Genomic DNA, 17,272 nt, shown 5'->3' on the forward strand with positions numbered 1-17,272 from the left:
GCATTCATCTGCGAACTTCGTTAGCCAGGGGCCTGCTGTGTTAGCCTGTACTTCAGAGAAGTAGATACCAAACAGGAGAGGTCTCAGGACTGAACCCTGTAGTACTCCACTTGTCACTTGTTTGAAGTCAGATTTGGAGTCTGCAACTTTTACAGTGTGGGTTCTGTCAGTGAGCCACTTGGCAACCCATCTTGTGACGTAGGGATTTATACCTGGTTTAGTGAGTTTAGCTATAATTCCAGAATGGGGGATGGTGTTGAAAGCCTTGGCGAGGTCAAGATAGGCCGTGTGAACCACCTTACCCTTGTCTACGGCTTTGGTGACTGCCTCAAAAAAGTTGATCAGGTTCAGAAGGCATGATCTGCTTTTCACAAACCCAACCTGGGTGGGGTCCAGAGTTTGGAGGTTACCAATGTCTTTGTTTATGAGTTCCATGATGATACATTCCATGGCCTTGCAGACCAGGCTCGTCAGGCTAATAGGGCGATAGTTCCCAGGATTAGTGGTGGTTCCCCCTTTCTGGAGTGGGATAACTGTTGCTGTGCGCCATTCAGTGGGCACAAAGCCTGACGTGAGACTATGATTGAACATGGTGCTTAGGTGGGTAGCCAGTTCATTCTGAAGTTTGTGTAAAACGCAGCCTGGGATGTTGTCCGGTCCCATGGTTGCTGTGTTTTGGGTTTTAGAGAATGCAGCATTTACCTGCGTATATGTGATTACAAGGACTTTACATTTTTCCTGTATAGACATGGGCCGTTTAGGGGGTGAGAGGGGGGTAAAGTTATCACTGAACCTATCTGCCAGGATGTTGGCATTATCAGTTGGTTTTGTAATTTTCGTGCTGCTGTGCTGTAACTCAGAGCAGGTCTGGGTGTTGCCAATGAGATTCTTGACATAGCTATAGAATCCTTTGTGGTTGCCCTTAGAATCAGTGGCGATTTTGTTTTCGTAGATTGCTTTGGAGGATCTTATAAGAGATCTCAGCTTCTTACTGAGGCTGACCAGGAAGCTCCTGCACTCATGGGATTTTACTCTCTTTTGCAGCAGTTTCTTCTTTTTGTTGTAGAGTTTGTTTATGGCAGGAGACCACCAGATTGGTTTCCTTTTTTTGGAGGATAACTTCTTGGTTCTGTTTGGGATAGGATGATCCATGCACTCATGTAAGTACTTATAGAGTGCATTTGTGTAGGATTCAGCAGTCGTAACTGTATTGTCCATCTGCATGGGTGTCATGAAGTTTGCCACTTTTGTCTTAAGTTGGCTTTGGAGAAATTTTTTACCACGGTTTCCTTATGTCTAGGGCTACCTGAAAGAAAATACCACCAACAAAACAGATGACCCAAAAGGAGGTCATCAAGGCATAGCTTACCACCTTTGAGTTATATGTCCATCAGCAGGGACAGAATCAGTCTGAATGGGTTAAAATCATATCAGCCCAGTTAACTGAAGAAGCACTGCCAGCCTGCATGGACATGGAGGAGACCAATTACCACTGTGATGAAGTAAAAGGTTTACTTGTCATATCCTGTGTTACCACAGAGAAACACACTCAAAGGTTTCATAGCTGAACATTTTGTCTTAACCAATGGTAAGGTTACAGTTATGGAACATAAAGCATGTTATTCATTTATAGTTAGATTCACAGAGTCAACACCATAAGAAAATGGTGGCAGAATTGATAATAACTGACAAATATAAAAGCCTTTATCTACTAATTTAAATGGGAATGCCAAAATGACACTAAAGACTCTAACAGCTTTAATGCGCAAGCAGAAAACATAGTTAAGCTATGAAATCAAGTACAAGTCTGAGCAGTCTATCCCTGTAATACCTATGGTAAAGGCTAGTAACAGAATGAAACAGCTGTATATATACATTGTTTTAAACCTGGAAAAATGGGTCATATTGATAGATTCTGTTTTACTGACAATAAATTGTAAAAACATGAAAAGTATAACTCATAAAAAAGCACGTTACTAGTGATGTTGTGTCTCAAAAATGTGATAACTTACCTTCTAGAATGACTGCAACTGCATCCTGTTACTGTGGTTGTTAAGTTAATTAAGTTTCATGCCTTAACTGATAGAAGAGAACTGCAAGGACTGTTAAACTAAGGCATCGCAGTAACACTTGTATGTCTAAGCTTTGCACAGTAAATGGAGACTCATACGTGGTATATTTAAATACTGTTTCCTAACTTTTCAACATGCTTACATTACTGCCTCCACCTCAGTGGTGAAAAATGTTACATTGCGCCTCGGAGCTGATGTACGGTGATACCACAATTACCACTTGGCACAGAACTGCAGTGGTTAAGATGTGTGCTGCTGGGAATGTTATACATGGTACTATCTATCCATTGTTACCAGGTATGTTTAGTATGTTTACATCTTGCTTGCATTTATTAATTTGAATAACAACTATACAATTACATTTACTATTCTTTGTTTAAACAACTGTTATGAATTCATATGTAGTTAAATTATATACTACACTGCTGTTCTTGTTTTTGGTTAGTTCCTGTATCACTAATGATGTAGCAAACATCACAATGCTGCTACTGTAATGTAAACGGTCTACCTATGTTCCATCGATTCACCCAAGAATAAGTCACACTTCATTAGTTTTTCAGATTGCCAAACTTAATTCGAAAACATGAAAACACAGGAAAAACGTTTTTCCAGGAGAGCAAGACCCTGGACTCTCCATGTTGGAGCCTTCTCTCCCAGAATCATAATCACTAACTTGTAGAACGCAACTCCACTGCTGTACTGCATTGGTGAAAAGTGAAAAACAAACATACTGCAGAGTACCCCAGGCTCACTCCATACAAGTTAATGTGATTTTGAAAAATCATGACTAAATAACATCCCACAAAAGCCACTTACTGAAAGTACCCTCACTGAAGTGTAAGTATGCTATAAATAATGCATAGAAGAATTCAAACGCTGCTTACTTACTGCTGACAAATCCACCTGACCTAGGTATCTGATTCTCAAATGAAAACAACCTGGGAGAGAGCCCTGAGATCCCCTGACTTCAAGATTCAGCTTGCAAAAGTGCTCAAAAGAACAGGTAAGCATGATCACTGTGTGCAGGAATAAGGCCATACAAGTCCATGTATGGCTGTATATATGTCAAGGGTGGCATGCAGGTCTATATTATTTCATCAGAATATGTTATTTGTTGAATATGTATTCAACGAAGACTAAACAGCAAAATTCAGTTCAGAAGAGCAGGGAATTTTTCCCATGGTTAGCAACCAGTCGCCCACTAGCACTCCGGAACACACACACTGCACTAAATTAAATCCACTCAAGGTGAGGGGGGGGGCTTTGCCCCCCACACCCCCTCTAACTATATATACCAACTTTGAGATCACACTACAGTGGGGAAAAGGGCACAGTTGTGGTGATGGCCAAGTGGTTCTTAACAGTGGGAAAAATTCTGTGCTTCGCTTAACTGAATTTTGCTGTTTAGCCTTTGTTGAATATATACTTCGACAAAATAATATAGACTGTCCCAAAAGGTGTTGTATAAGTTGGACATGAAAACAAGAAGGATTCTTCATGCTCATCAAATGATTTATAAAAATGAGTGCATACCAAGACTACATATATTTCCCTGTTCTGAAGGAGTTATGGGCCTTCTTGAAATTGATTACATGTACCAATCGGCAATTATAGGACTGCAAGCATATCTGCTGACCTCTCAAGACCCAAACATAGTGAAAGTTTTAAAACATGAGAATAAATCTAAGGTGGCTTCCCTGCTTAGTTTAGCAGAATAATATCAGCTTCAGTAGGAATGGAAGCCAAATCAGATGTAGCTAAAACTCAGGCAGCAACGGAATGTACCAAAAAACAAAAGAAAGAATATAAGGTGAAGGATCAGATGAGAAGGCAAGAAATGTGGAAAATGCATAAATATAGATGTAAGTATAGAAAACTCTTAGAACAACCTTATGTTGATCAGGATCAAACACAGGAATGGTTAAGGACAGGTGAATTTAAACCAAAAGATGAAAGGTTAATACTGGCAGCCCAAGATAGTGGACTATGTACACAGTAATTTACAAAGTCCATTGAACATGTGGAAGAAATGGACAAATGTAGATTTTGTAAAACACAATTGGAAACAGTCACACATCTTGTTGCTAGTTGTGATGTACCAATGGCAGAAGGACTGTATACTGAAGGGCATAATAACATGGCAAGACTGTTGCACTGGGGATTGTGCAAACATAATATTGAAATAGCTGAAAAACACTAGAAACATGTGCCACAAAGCATTATAGAAAATGGAAGTTTATATCAGAAGGGCTCACCCATTACCAACAGTTCAAAAACAGATGGGAGAAAACCACGTATAATAGTCTATGAAAAGAAGACAAAAATAGCATTGCCCACTGAAATTGCCACACCCAGTGGCTACGGTGTCTTACATGCAGTGATACACAAAGTTATAAAATACCAGGATTTGCAGGCAGAAACAAGGGCAATGTAGAAGAAGGATACCCGGACAGTTCCAATAGTAGTAGGAGCAGCAAGCCTGATAAAAAAGAATTTGCAATCATACTTAGATAAGTTACTGATAAATGTAACTCTGTATGAATTGCAGGAGGAGTCATTACTGGGCACACTGTGGGTGCTGCATAGAGCACATCTGGCTAACACCAAAGATTAAAACAATACTAATTTCATGAACTTTAATCATACTTTGACTTAGGATTGGAGTCCACTCCCGTTGTGGTATTAGAAGCCCAAAAGACGTGGAGAAATTAATAAAAGGATAAAGCCCTGAGTATGACTCAGATGACCACAGTTTGAGTAATAGCTTGGGCACCTACTGAAGATGATGTTGACTGGGAAGGAAATGAATTACAAAGGTTAAGCCTCTGTTTAGGGGAGGGGAGGTGTTGTGTGCCTGTAAAGGTAGTCTATATGGTAGAATCCTCTTTGAATACCAGAAATCAAAGGTGTTTACCTATGGGAGGGGGGGGGAGGTTACTGTAAACCAACCCACTGGATTCAAATGAACACATGAAGAGTCGCGGTTTAAAGGAAAAAGCCAGACCCTCCTTGCAAATGATAGCTGCTGCAGGACTCTTGGGGTTGGGGAACATATGGGTCAACAGATCACCAGGAATGGGTAAGCTTGATGGCCTGAGGTGACTGCTGCAGGACTCTTGGGGGTTGGGGAACATATGGGTCAACAGATCAGCAGGAAGGGGTAAGCTTGATGGCCTGAGGTGGACCTGGCCAAAACAGGAAAAAACCTATAAAAGCCTATCAGATAATGTAGAATCAAGGAGACCCCTGTCAACTGGGTGCCTGATCCTTCCTTTAGCAGCAACAGGAAACCCTCTTCCATTTGGCTAAGTAGGACTTCCTAAAACTAGGTCTCTTGGCTTCCCTCCTGACATTAAGCATGTCTTTGGTAAATAAGTATCCAAAGAGTAGAAAGGTCAGATTATTCAGACTGTCAACTTCAGCATCTGCACATTTGAGTACTCCAAAGATCTCCTGTACTTATGTTGATGCAGATTTACTAGTTTCTCCACTGTCTGAGAAGACAGAAACTAAAAGCTATGCACTTACCATAACAACAGATACGCATTGTCTTCTTCCATCCCTCTCAGTTTGTGGGTTATCACATCTAATTCAAATCTGATGCCAAACTTTTCAGAATCTACAGTACAAGAGCTCCTCTTTCTCAACCCATGACACCCTACTCTAACCATCTCTCCTCAGACTGAGTTTGCCTCATGAAAACTCCCTAGAATATAACGCATCATCAACAGGATAACCAATTTGCAAGCACAGAACACAGGGGCCAGCAGAAATGGCCACTCCTATGCAGACTTCAAGGCCGGACCTCAAGACCAATTGGGAGCACTCACTAAAAAGTGACAATCTGGAGGGGGCACAGAGGAAGGGATGGTTGTGATAAACAGAAGAAGCTATATCTTTCGCATCCGGTGTTGTCTTTCCTATCAATTATTAACCAGTGAGACAGTGTCACTAGACAGCCTGAAAAATGGCAAGAAGGCCTTAGGAAAGAACATTTTACAGGATGGTGGAACCAAAAATAGCTCAAGACCTAAACCTATACTGCACATCCAGTTTGCAATGGGAGACCAATGTACAAGTGTTACAGCAGGTAGCTGCAGCACACATTTCATTGACATAAGTCTGCAAGAAAAAGGGCAGCTAAAGTAGCCACTGCTCTCATCAAATTATCTCTAGTCTTCATAGGAAAAGACATTCCTTTCAAGGAGTAAGCAAAGGAGATACAATTGGTGAGCCATCTGGCTAGAGTCACTTTGGATTTTCTGAAACTTTTGGTTCTGACCAAACAGAATCTGAGCTGTCTATGAACATTCAAACAATGAGACAAATAGTCTTCCTTGTTATTAAAATTTGGAAAGAACACTGGCAAGTGAATGGGCTGGTTCAAATTAGAGTCTTAAGTGACCTTGAACAGAAGGGAAGGGTTGGTCCTCAAGGTAACTATTTTTATGAAAAATCAAGTAAGAAGGAACACAGGATAATGCCTGAAGTTCAGACACTCTTCTAGCTGACGTGATATCCACCAAGAGCATCTTCCATGACAACAATTTTAAGGACACCTTGGTTGAAGGGTCAGAAAGAGGTCTTGTAAGAACTTGTATCAGCAGCAGAAGCTCCCAAGGAGGCACCACATCTTGAACAGGTGGGAATAATAAAAAAAATGTCCCTAAAGAAAGCCTTAGAAAGCTTAAGAGCACCACAAGGATATTATCCATACCAATATGAAAGTTAGTAATGGCGGCCATTTGTACCTTTATTGCAAATAGCTAAGGCCACATGAAAAAGACTAGCTGAAGAGTCCAGAATGACATTTAGTGGTGAAGAAAAGGGATCTAAGCCCTCAAATGAACCCCAAACCGAAGAAAAAACCCACTTCCATTTACTAGCATAAACCTTCCTGGTGAAGGGTTTCTGGGATGATAAAAGGGTTTGAATAACTTTTTCAGAGAGCTGGGATTCTTGGTCATCACTGGAATTGCAGAAACCATGTGGTTAGCTTGAGGAAGTGAAGGTTTGGGAGGGATAATCCTGAAGAATGAGAAATCGGAGCCAGACCTGTGTGTAGTGAGGCCAAGGGAAGGGGAACCAACTTGACGAGGTCAAAATAGGGCAATGAGGATAACAGTCACTCTGCAATGGGCTGCCATCTGAAGACACTTGTGGAAACCAGTGGAGATTCTAAACACCACCAAATGTGGTGACAATAAAAATATTTGTTAGTGTCACTGGAAAGCATAGCTCTCAACCTCTTAGCACTAAAAATATGGACAAAGCTAAAGATAATGGAACAAAGCCCAAAAATAGGGACACATTTTTAATATTGCTCTCATAAACTTAGAAAGTTGCTAGAATAAAAGGTCTTGTGCTACCATGCATTTTTTGAAGGATACAAAGTCTCAAACTCAAATGCCTGCCATTATTTAGTGAATTCAGTTCTCACTGATTTGCCACAAAAACCCAGAAAACTATTTATGAGCAACAAACCAAAATATGAGTCGAAAATCTGGACAGTTGAGAGGTGTGCTGGAAAGTCCATAGCATATGTTAGACAGCACTACTGAACTATTAGAGTCCACTGTAATACTCTCACGTGGAACCTTGCTAAAGGTACCAAACAAAAAGAGGTGGACATTTGCCCAACTAGATGAAGAAATAAAGCGTCAGAAGGTTTGTGAACCTGTAGGATGTAGATGAAGATAATTCAGCCTTGATAATGGTAGTTTGGCTATCTGAGTTACTGTATTGAGATGGCAACAGATAAAAGTTATCACTTAAACCAGTTCCAGGCTGGACGTTTTGTAATTCACTGCTATGTCCAACAGTAGACATCGCTAGAGCAAGGAATCCAGGACTTTGATTAGGGAAACCTTTGAAGAAGCAGTCAGTTACCAATCATTCAAGTAGAGGAAGACCTGGAGACCTTTACAAACTGAACCAGGCTGCCACTACTGTCATGTATTTGATGAATACTTTGGGAGCTGTGGTGAGACCAAAGGACAGAGCCTCAAAGTAGTAATGATTACCCTCAGATAAAACCGAAGAAATCTCCTAGAGTGCCATGCTATCTTTATGTGATAGTAGGTATCCTTGAGATCCACTGAGCACATCCAGTAGTCCTTAGTCAGGATAGGCAGAATGAACTGCACTGTGACCATCTGGAATTTGGTCTGTTTGATAAACTGGTTTAACTTGTTGAGATCCAGAATGGGACTAAGGTCCTTGGATCCCCACTGGTCTGGTGGGACATCATGGATGATTCGGTTGACAAGCAGTTTTTGAATTTCACTACTGCATCCCTTCTTTGGTGGATAACCTCTGGACATGACTCTCAACACCCATGCATCTGATGCGAAGGCGTCACAAGATTTTGGGTAGAAAGCCAAGCAACACCCCCTCTACTGCATTCAGAGGGTGTCAGTCGGGTAACCCCTTCAAGGGCACTGGAAGGGCCTCCATGAGAAAGCACCTTGGAAGCCCTGGTTCTGTGGATTACCCATGTCCTGTGGGCAGTGTCCATTATTGTTGCTTCCTCCCCTGCCAATGGAAGAGCTTTCACTATGAGTGTCCTGGAAAGGCTGCTGTGCTTTACAAACAAAACAAAAACAGATGCCTTCCATTCTTCTGGGTGTTCCTGGATAAGGACCAGCAAATGGTGCCTGCTGAGTGAGACATCCCATAAGTTGCACTGAAAAACAGCCTCAATGAATATGGACTGCACAGTAGACAACTGATACTGCAGAGTCTTCTGAACCTCCAAAGGATGCTGAATCTTACCAGCCTTTGACACTTCAGTGACAAGGTTTTGCTGAAGCCTTGTCAGATGGACAAGATAATTCAGCTCATGGAAAGCAAAGCAGACTGAAGCATACATGCACTTTCCCAAGCAATCCAAGACCCAAGACTCCTTGGGTGGATGGACCAAAGCACACTCTTCAGAGATATCCTTTTTAGTGGCAGTCACAATCATGATGATATCCATGGCTAGACCTTAGTTCCAGTGGGGTCTGTCTTTAGGAGGGGACAAAATCTTGTTTGGCTTCCTGGGAGTCAGGTCCATCATGTCAGGTTCCCTGTAAGCCCTACAAGATATCAGGTCTATAATGATTTCCAGAGGAGAGACTATCTAGGATATGGATAGGCCCATGCCAAATACCTCCAGAAACAGATTCCTCTGGGGAAGGTGCTTATGTAGTCATCCCCACAGTTTCAGCACCTCAACAAATCAAAAAGGAAGGCATTGTCACTGAGGGATTTGGAGGAGCTCTCCCCTTCATCAAGGTTAGTGTCTTCAGTGATTGATTCCTCAGGGAGAATTATAGTGCTTCCTCTTGCACTTGCTCTTTCTATGCATCTCATCAGCAAGGGAAGCGGGAGGAGACACAGAAGAAACAGGGGTCTGAATACATAAGAACCTGGAGACCCAAAGACACAAGCTGTCCTGGCAACAACTGACGCAGATGTGCAGGCACAGATGATTGGACAGATTGGGATGGATCTAACACAAATGGCAAACCTCCCATCTCTTAATGGGAGAGGATTCTCTCCACAATATTGAAGGCTGAAACTGAAGCTGGACGGCCAGATTCAGTGCTCCTTGGATCTAAGCGAGACACTGGTGCTAACATGACTGGCTCCATCATCAAGACTGGAGAAATGTTGAGAGCTGAAGCACTTAGGGGCAGGGATAACTCAGAAACCCAAAAGGTCAACTTTGACCCTGGGGCATTAGCCCTGAGATGAGTCTGGCTCTAAAATGCCAGAGTCGAGAATGCCAGGGATGGAGTCTGCACCTGAAGTGGTGAAGCCATTGGAGCTGCCAAGGGGAAGACAAGATGGTCAGACCTGAAAACTCCAGAGATGATTGAATCAGGGGAAGAATAACAGTGCCGGGAGCAAAAACATCAGGTTTTAGAGCACAGAAGGCAGGAATGATACCTGGCTATATCTGGGCCTGCAAAAAGGATCGTATCAGTTGTTCCAGATCTGAAGGTTTGAGGCTTCTGACTGACCTGGCAGACCTAGATGATGAGGCCACAGATGGTGGCTTGGATGACTTGTTTGTGGACCTTAGCAGAAGACAGGGATGGCACTGGAGAATACTCCAGAGAAATAATAGGGCAGAAGGGAGACTGTACTCTACCTGAAGAGGCAGTAACGTCCATAGCCAAAAAGGGACTGGGAATGCTCAGGGTTGGGGAGTTGACTTTAAATACTAATAGCACTGGAGATTGGGGACAAATCAGTACTGACAGACTTGAATGGGTCAGACCCAGAGGCTCCAAAGGGCGGCATACATTCAGCTCTGTCTGTCCCTCAGCAGACAAAGATGATCATTAGTGTTCCTCTCACTCTTTTCCATGGGACTTGGACTCCTTGCCCCTAGCTCTATTCCTCTCCCACTTTTCTGTCTTTTTGCTAGGTGAGGGAGTGGAGAAACAAGCATTGGATGGTTGAAGTAGACCCTTAACAACAAGTTTTAACTGCCCTTCACTGAGAGCAGGATCACTAAAAGTGATGCACGCATGACACTAGGTATCCATTTTGGAAGCACCCAGGCAACAAAACACGTTGCTTGTGGGCATCCTGTGGTAGCAGTTTACACCCACATGAAACACTTTTTTAAACCCTGAAACCTTCTCCATGTTTAGGGAAAACTGACATCACAACACTCACACTACAACAATAAACGAGAAAAGCATAACACTACCAACCTGCCTATCTAGAAAAAACATACACACAAGAATACCCTTATCTATCAATATCCAACAACATCTATCAATTATTAATAATACCGAGCTACACATAGCAAGTATTAAGACCTGTGTTCTTGAAAAAGGATAAAGGTGGGAATGCTAAAGCACTACAGAGTATGGAACAGCAAGCAAATTATCAAAACCACTACACCTGTCAAAACATTACATCTAAATATCCTAATACTAAAAATATTCACAGGGCAAAGGAAAATAGCAAAATTCTACCCAAAACGTTATCTAGAAAAAGGATACAAGCTGTCAGAGCTCTTGACCACAATCTAAACAAGACGGCAGCATAGGGCAGCAAACGAGATCTGACAAGAGATTTTTAGAGTAGGGTATTATGGGTACAGGAGGCGGGGCTCTTTGACTGAAAATTCTGCAAAGGCCTGTGTTGGATCAGATAACCCACAGGTTGAGAATGGATGGAAAAGGCAACATTGAATCTAATGCTATTTTAGAGTGAAATGTGCTATTAGTAGCATTTTTGGCTTCTCCTCCCTCACTTTCTGAATCATCCTGAGGACAAGAGGAATGCAAGGATAAACATAGTTAAAGACTCACCCAACTGAAAAAGGTGGCTTTCACTGGACAATCTTCTTTGCAAGAATTTTTCAAGCACGATTTCTTCACCTGCCCGTTGCTTGGAGAAACAAAACAAACTATTTCTGTACACCTCACATGTCAGAGAGCTCTAGAAGGTGTCTCTGTACAGAATCCATTTATGAAGGTCTGCAGCTGCTCTGCTTAACTGATTCCCTAGAGCATTTTATAGAGACAAACTGCTGAAGAAACACAGTGTCATGCCAAATTGTTGAGTTACCTCTCATACATGCTTAGACTGGAAAGAGTAGGGCAGCTATCCTAGTATTCACCTATGAAGGAAAGGGGAAAGGAATGCTTTCCCCTTGCTTGCTGATCTATCACGAGACATTTGTGTCATCTGTTAACAGGTGCAAGTCTCCTGGTATTCAGATTTGTTTGAAAGCCTTGAAAGGCAGAATGATAACCATCATCTCCTTGATACTAATATGATTGGCAGGTCCTTGTAAAAATTCCCCTGGACCCTTAGATTTGCTGTATATGCCCCCAACCATGCTGCGTATGAGATACCCTTAGCTAAGTTTGAGAAGGCTTTCAAAAGGGAACTCGCATTTTGTTTTGCAATTGGAGGCGCCTCCATGGTAACTACTTATGAATACAAGGAAGTGGGGGAATGGACTCTTCCAAGGACTGGGAATGCTACTGCCAGAGGTTGCAAATGTATCACTGTAATTTCTACATAAGCAGCCTTGCCATTGGGGTCATAAGGATACTGGATGACACGCATCCCAGAATCCTCAGAAATTCCTTTGCTGTGGCCTAGTCCCTCCAGGCCATTTCCCAAAAAAACAAACAAAAAAAAAACTATTTATTTATTTAACATTTGTTGACCAGGAAAGTCTGACTAGGACAGTGCCTATTATCAGTGGAGGCCCAGGGAGAAACACTCCAGATGCATGTCTTTGGAATGTGGGAGGAAACCCATGCAAACCCAGGGAGGACGGGCAGACTCCGCACAGAAGGCATCCCAGCTGAAAATTGAACCGGACAACCTCTTGCTGTGAGGTGACAATGTTAACTACTGGACCACTGCGCCGCCCAAAAACTAGTTAAGAAATGTTGTTTTGTCCAGGGGAAGAAAACCCCTCAGCTGATGAGAATCTGGCAAAGTCTTAGGAAAACCAGTGTCTTTGATGGGTACATATTAGTTAATGCTCTGTGAAGCTCCTCTGGGGCAGGATCTGGATTAAGCAGTCATCCAAGATAAGGGTATATGTGAACACTCTTCGCTCTGCAACAGAGAATTAATATGGCTAAACATTTTCTGAAGACTCTCCATACAGCAGCTAACTCAAAGGACAAACATGTATATTGGTCGTGAGATTCTTGGGCCTTGAACCTTGAAATAGCACCCATGGTTGTTGTGTGTGGGTCCACATTGGTAGACATACTTCAGGAGTGGCAGGTTGGCATACAAAATAAGCATTTTGAAATTCAGAACTTCTAGAAACTTGTTCCAGATTTGAAGGATCAGAGACAGGTCTTCAAAGTCCCTCTTCGTGTCTCTAGAAAAAACTTTCAATAAAAGCCCACCCCCTCTTCCCCTGTGAGACTTTATCGGTGCCTGCTGTAGTTCCACTGGCAGGGGTGGCACCAATTAATTCTAGTTTCTTGTGACAGGTGGACTCCCTGAATTGTGTGTGAAACAAAAATTACAGAGTGTATCCATGAGAAACCTTCTGCAATGCCCACCTGTTTCTTCTGGTTTCCTTTCTTTTGCATGTGAAAAAGGGCAGATGTCCTCACCTAAAATTCTGAAGGGAGTCTGACAGGGTCAAGGGAGGAATGTAAAGGGCTGGAGTGGGGTTTTGGGAGGGAGTAGAAAATGGAACGGTAGGTACTCACTGCTGCACCCTATCTGGTTCCCAATCCTTTTGGCTTCCAGACCTCCCTTTACTGGCCTTATCATTTATACTTCTTAAGAGCCTTTTTGGCTTTCACTTTCAGTTTGGTCTGGGAAATGTAAAAAGCCAGCTTTTACAAGGATAATTCCTATCATTTTTAGGAATTAACAGAAGGAACAGCTGTTTCAATGACTTCATAATTGTTTTTTTTTTTCTCCTTCAGTTTCTTATAGATCTCTTAAGTGAAGGGACCATACAGCAATTCCTTATTCAATGAGGAATTAAGAAGTTAAACTAAGTCAGTGTCTGGCTGGGGATGGATCCTCAGCAAACATGTTTCTGGATTACTGACACCATAGAAGCTGCCCTTGCTGAGAGCAGCCACATATAATGGCATGTCTGCCTGGGTGGGTTTCTTCAATTTTGCTCTCAAGTCCTCCTTGGAGTTCTCCCCTAATATATCCAGCATCTAGGGAGAACTTTGTCTGTTGCTGGTCATGTGCATGCGACAGTTAGCAGCCCTAAAGCAAGGATTACTACTATATAGATTTTCTCCCCAGAGATGCCGAAAAACCCAGTCTTCCTCTCACTGGAAAGAGTGGTCTGAGCACAAACTCCCTTTAGCATCTTCTATAGACACCACTGTTTGATCTGCCACAGGGATGTTGCACAAGAATTTATAGAAATCTGTAACCCTATCTGTAAAAATGTCATGTTTCCTGAAGATGGAGGTCTGGCCCAAAGATGCTGAGTTAAAGACACCTACAAATGCCTCAAACTAAAGGGACAACAGCAGGTTTTGGAGTGTGCAGTATCAGAAGGTCTCTATCTTATTCTGAGTGTCTAAAACCTCACAACCTTCCCATCTGACGTGCTCCTTCATCAAATAGAGGGTTTCTTGAAATAAAATGTTCTCTAGTGCAGAATCAGAAGACAGGGTGTCAGGAGAAGGCTGCTTCTTCCTCTTTTGTAGTGGTTTAACCCCAAGGTGAACAGGCTATCCTGGCTACACTAAATGTATTTGGAAAAAGGATTTCTGTAAGTCCAGCAAAGAAGTCAGGACAGGGTGGCAGAGGCTGGATGAACAGAAAAAAATGATTTTTGGTATTCAAAAAATTTATATTTGTTTTTAAGGAGATGAAATCCAGAACTTTTAGGCATAAATTATGGTCTTTATGGTGATTTCATTACAAACTTCTGCATTTGCACACAATGAAAATTAAAAGATTCTAGACACAGAACACTCAAAAATGTCAACTGACAACATTATAAGTAATAAATATAAGCAGAAAATATTCAGACACTCCAAATTTGTGATTGAATGGTATTTTACCCACAAAAATAGAAAATCAGTACCCTTGCCAATGCACACTGAAGTTGCAACACTGATGCTTGCAAGGTCTGCAAAATGGTGAATATCTAGTCCTTAAGATGTCTGTGTTTTCACTATGGTGGAAGGCTCTGCTACATTACTAGATGTTTCAGATGGCTTATCTACCAAGGATGACAAGTCTATCCCCTTTCCTGGAAGTAACTGAGAATCAGGTATAAAGTGTGAATGTCTGGGAAAAGATGTCTAAACTGGTCGTAATAAAAACTACTTCAGTCTGTGAGGCTGTGCAGATGGACAATGGCATAAAATCCTTAAGAAGGCAAAGACAGACGTCTCAGCAAGAGTAAATGAAGCTGGGGTGAATGAGTGCTCCTATGGGTCTACTACCTTTGGACCCAGAGGGGTCAGTTGGAACACTGCAGCTGTTCCTGGACTCCAATTACTCCTTGTCCCTTTGAGTCCACTTCCTCATTTTTATTAACTTCTTTGAGTGGATACCTGAACTAGATAACACAGGTGGGTCATCTAATATGTCTTTCTTCTGTGAAAGGGATTCCAGCTTCTTTTGGTCAGATACACTTAAAAATCCTTTTCTCTTTTTTTTTCAGTTTTCTTATTAAATCTTGTACAAATGCAACAAGAAGACACTACATGAGATGGTTCCAATCAGAACAGACACTAGGAGTAAAAATCTCTCTGTGGACTCTGATGCCCATATGTACACTTGGATTCCATTCTAGGGGCAGGCATACTTCCATGGCCCTAGGACTATGACATACCACCTACAAAAAACACATAAAAATGGTAACAGTTTGAAATTCTGAGATTCGTTAGTGTGAGTCCTGGAAAAGCAAGACTGAATGAGCATAAATGCAAACTTTCGTATACAAAATTTGAGATTGCCATATCTTGAAAAAAAGAGGATATTCGGAGAAATGTCAGTATCAGAGTTGGTATCTATACAGTCAAAGGTATGGGGGGCTTTCTCCTCCACAGTGGAGAGTACATGGGGGATTGCTCCCTTGCAAGAAAACAACTTTTATAGCGACAATGATGTTTGACATTCGCTCTTTGCCTGTACTCTCACAGATTTCTTTTTTGTAATTCTGGGGCTCACACATCCAAATCTTGGAATTACAATAAACAGTCCAGAAAAATACCAACCATTATGAAAATCCTAAGCCAAAGAGCTGAAATAACTGACATAACACCAAGTACAGAGTGGATAACTATCACTGTCACATGGTAAGAAATGAGATGGCATTGCCTGCTTCCTTCTAATATGGGGAATATACTGACATCTCTAAGAAGGAGCAGTCAGCTTGGCCGGGAGAAGGGTTCTCAGTAATGGACTTTGGACACAGCCTGTGTTGAAGATTCCAAATGTCATAACTGTTCCATACAAAGTACATTTGGGATTGCACCACTCACGACTTCAATTGCCGTTCCTCTACTATAAAGTATCATATGCCCACTTAGAAATGGAACTAAAACACACTGCAAAGCCAATGCAAAATAATCATGCACTTCTGTTGAAGTGTATGTGCATAACAGAAATATAATTTCATCAAAGTCTGACTATGGGAATTCCTCCCTACTAATCAAAGACCTCACACCATACCCATTATTTCATGCTCAGTTTAATCACCATCTCAAGTCTGACTCAGTTTGCAAATGCTTTCCCTCTGGACACATCACCTAAGCCCCCACTCTCCCTTTCACCAGTCAGGCACCTTTGACTTCTTCAAATTATTTCCCTACACTAACATGTGATATCTCTTCCACATTGTATATATTGTATGCAGTTAATTTCTGTGTGCCCTAACTTTTGCTATCTTTCACATATTGTGCGCTACTCTATCCCTTCACTATTTAACTCTCTTCTTTTTCCCTCCTTACTCTAACCATCCCTTTCTAGTGTCCCCTGTTCTGTGTACGTATTATTATTATTGCTATTGATTCATTGTTATCTGCATACAACATTTGGTTTGCATTCATAATGCTTCTTGTTAACTTGCTTGTCTCCTGTCACTTATATTTGTCTGGACTAAGACTGAAATTTGTCCATTTAGATCAGTGCTCTGCTCCAGTTACCAAAATAAATAAAACAAAATAAAATAAAGCTTCAGGACTTCTACTAACAAGCATACCTTTTCTCGAAGTAAGCAACGGTCATGGATTGTAGCCAGGTATCTATAATGAATTTTAATCAGCTGGTCCAGATCTTTAGCATCTTCCACTTGATGTTGAAACTCCAGGCCTGTACTATGAAGAATCTGTCAAGGAAACAGGAAAAAGGATTAAAAAATAATTAACTTAAAGTACATTACTGAAGCAGATCTCAGGTCAGAGAGCTGCCAAACAGTACTGACTGAATTTCAATTTCTCATTTATCCAAGAGCTTATTGTTTTGCTGATGGTGTCAGATACCAATAACTGATAATGTCAATCTAAAAACAGTGGGCACAACACTGTTGTAGTTGAAGCCAGATTTTTCATACAAGGTTAGGTCTCTCTCTCTCTACAGGTATTGTCTGAGTTTACATATCTTGCAGCGACTGACAGTCTTGTCAGTCTGACACAGATCATGTGTGTCAGTAGCTCTAATGGAATCAAAGTCAGTATCTTATCCTCTACTTTTTCAGATTTTCTTGTCAAAGGCAAGAC

At 41.6% G+C, this 17,272-nt stretch overlaps 1 protein-coding gene across 1 annotated transcript in view; it reads right to left on the minus strand.

Annotated features, from left to right (window-relative positions):
* The window catches only part of TUBGCP5 (tubulin gamma complex associated protein 5), a 1,009,385-nt gene that overhangs the window by 210,099 nt on the left and 782,014 nt on the right, over positions 1-17,272 (minus strand). Inside the window, exon 20 of the mRNA XM_044072063.1 lies at positions 16,756-16,881. Within this exon, the coding sequence (XP_043927998.1) occupies positions 16,756-16,881 (126 nt within the window). The remainder of the gene's footprint in view (positions 1-16,755; positions 16,882-17,272) is intronic.

The sequence above is a fragment of the Protopterus annectens genome, chromosome 5.part0 (genome assembly GCF_019279795.1).
Source record: "Protopterus annectens isolate FY-2018-M chromosome 5.part0, PAN1.0, whole genome shotgun sequence".
In the NCBI taxonomy this organism is placed as follows: domain Eukaryota; kingdom Metazoa; phylum Chordata; order Ceratodontiformes; family Protopteridae; genus Protopterus; species Protopterus annectens.